This window comes from Colobus angolensis, unplaced genomic scaffold, assembly GCF_000951035.1.
Source record: "Colobus angolensis palliatus isolate OR3802 unplaced genomic scaffold, Cang.pa_1.0 Scaffold106, whole genome shotgun sequence".
Taxonomy (NCBI): domain Eukaryota; kingdom Metazoa; phylum Chordata; class Mammalia; order Primates; family Cercopithecidae; genus Colobus; species Colobus angolensis.
This window is the reverse complement of record NW_012111586.1, coordinates 3,813,165-3,813,738: the sequence shown is the minus strand read 5'-3', so window position 1 is coordinate 3,813,738 and position 574 is coordinate 3,813,165. Positions and strand designations below refer to the sequence as shown.

General features: G+C 41.6%; 1 protein-coding gene across 1 annotated transcript in view; it reads right to left on the bottom strand.

Annotated features, from left to right (window-relative positions):
- NASP (nuclear autoantigenic sperm protein (histone-binding)) overlaps positions 1 to 574 on the bottom strand; it is a 51,547-nt gene that overhangs the window by 6,477 nt on the left and 44,496 nt on the right. Inside the window, exon 9 of the mRNA XM_011947193.1 lies at positions 246 to 332. Within this exon, the coding sequence (XP_011802583.1) occupies positions 246 to 332 (87 nt within the window). The remainder of the gene's footprint in view (positions 1 to 245; positions 333 to 574) is intronic.

Sequence of the window (574 nt, the reverse complement as noted above, 5' to 3'; positions counted from 1 at the left end):
CCCATCTCAAAAAAAAAAAATCATGCCTAAACCAGGCAAGCTACAGTCCTGCAAATTAGCTGGGCGTGTTGGCACAAGCCTGTAATCCCAGCCACTTGAGAGGCTGAGGTGATCACTTAAGCTCAGGTCTAGGCTACAGTGAGCCATGATCATGATTACCCCACTGTAATCCAGCGTAGGCAACAAGAGTGAGCTCCTGTCTCCCAAAAAAAGAGAAAGGCTGACAACAGTACTGAGTGGCTAACAACATACCTTGTTTTCAAGGACTGAATCATTTGGCATTTCTTCCGTCTTATCATTTTCTTTATCATCCTCTTCTGATCCTTCAGTTTCTAGAAGTAAAAATTCCTCAGTATTGAGAATATAACTAAGAACATCTTCTGACTAGTCAGAGATTCTAAAACATGTGTCGACCTATATTCAGAGATAGGACAGGCCAGATGTTAATCCAAGTGAGTTAACACCTGAACTGAATATATCGTCAGTGGGTGCAGTCTAGTTCAAGTGTAACCTAGACTAAGAATGTGTAATCTTAGTCTATGGGTCAGACCTTCAGCAAGTAAAAGGCTGTTTC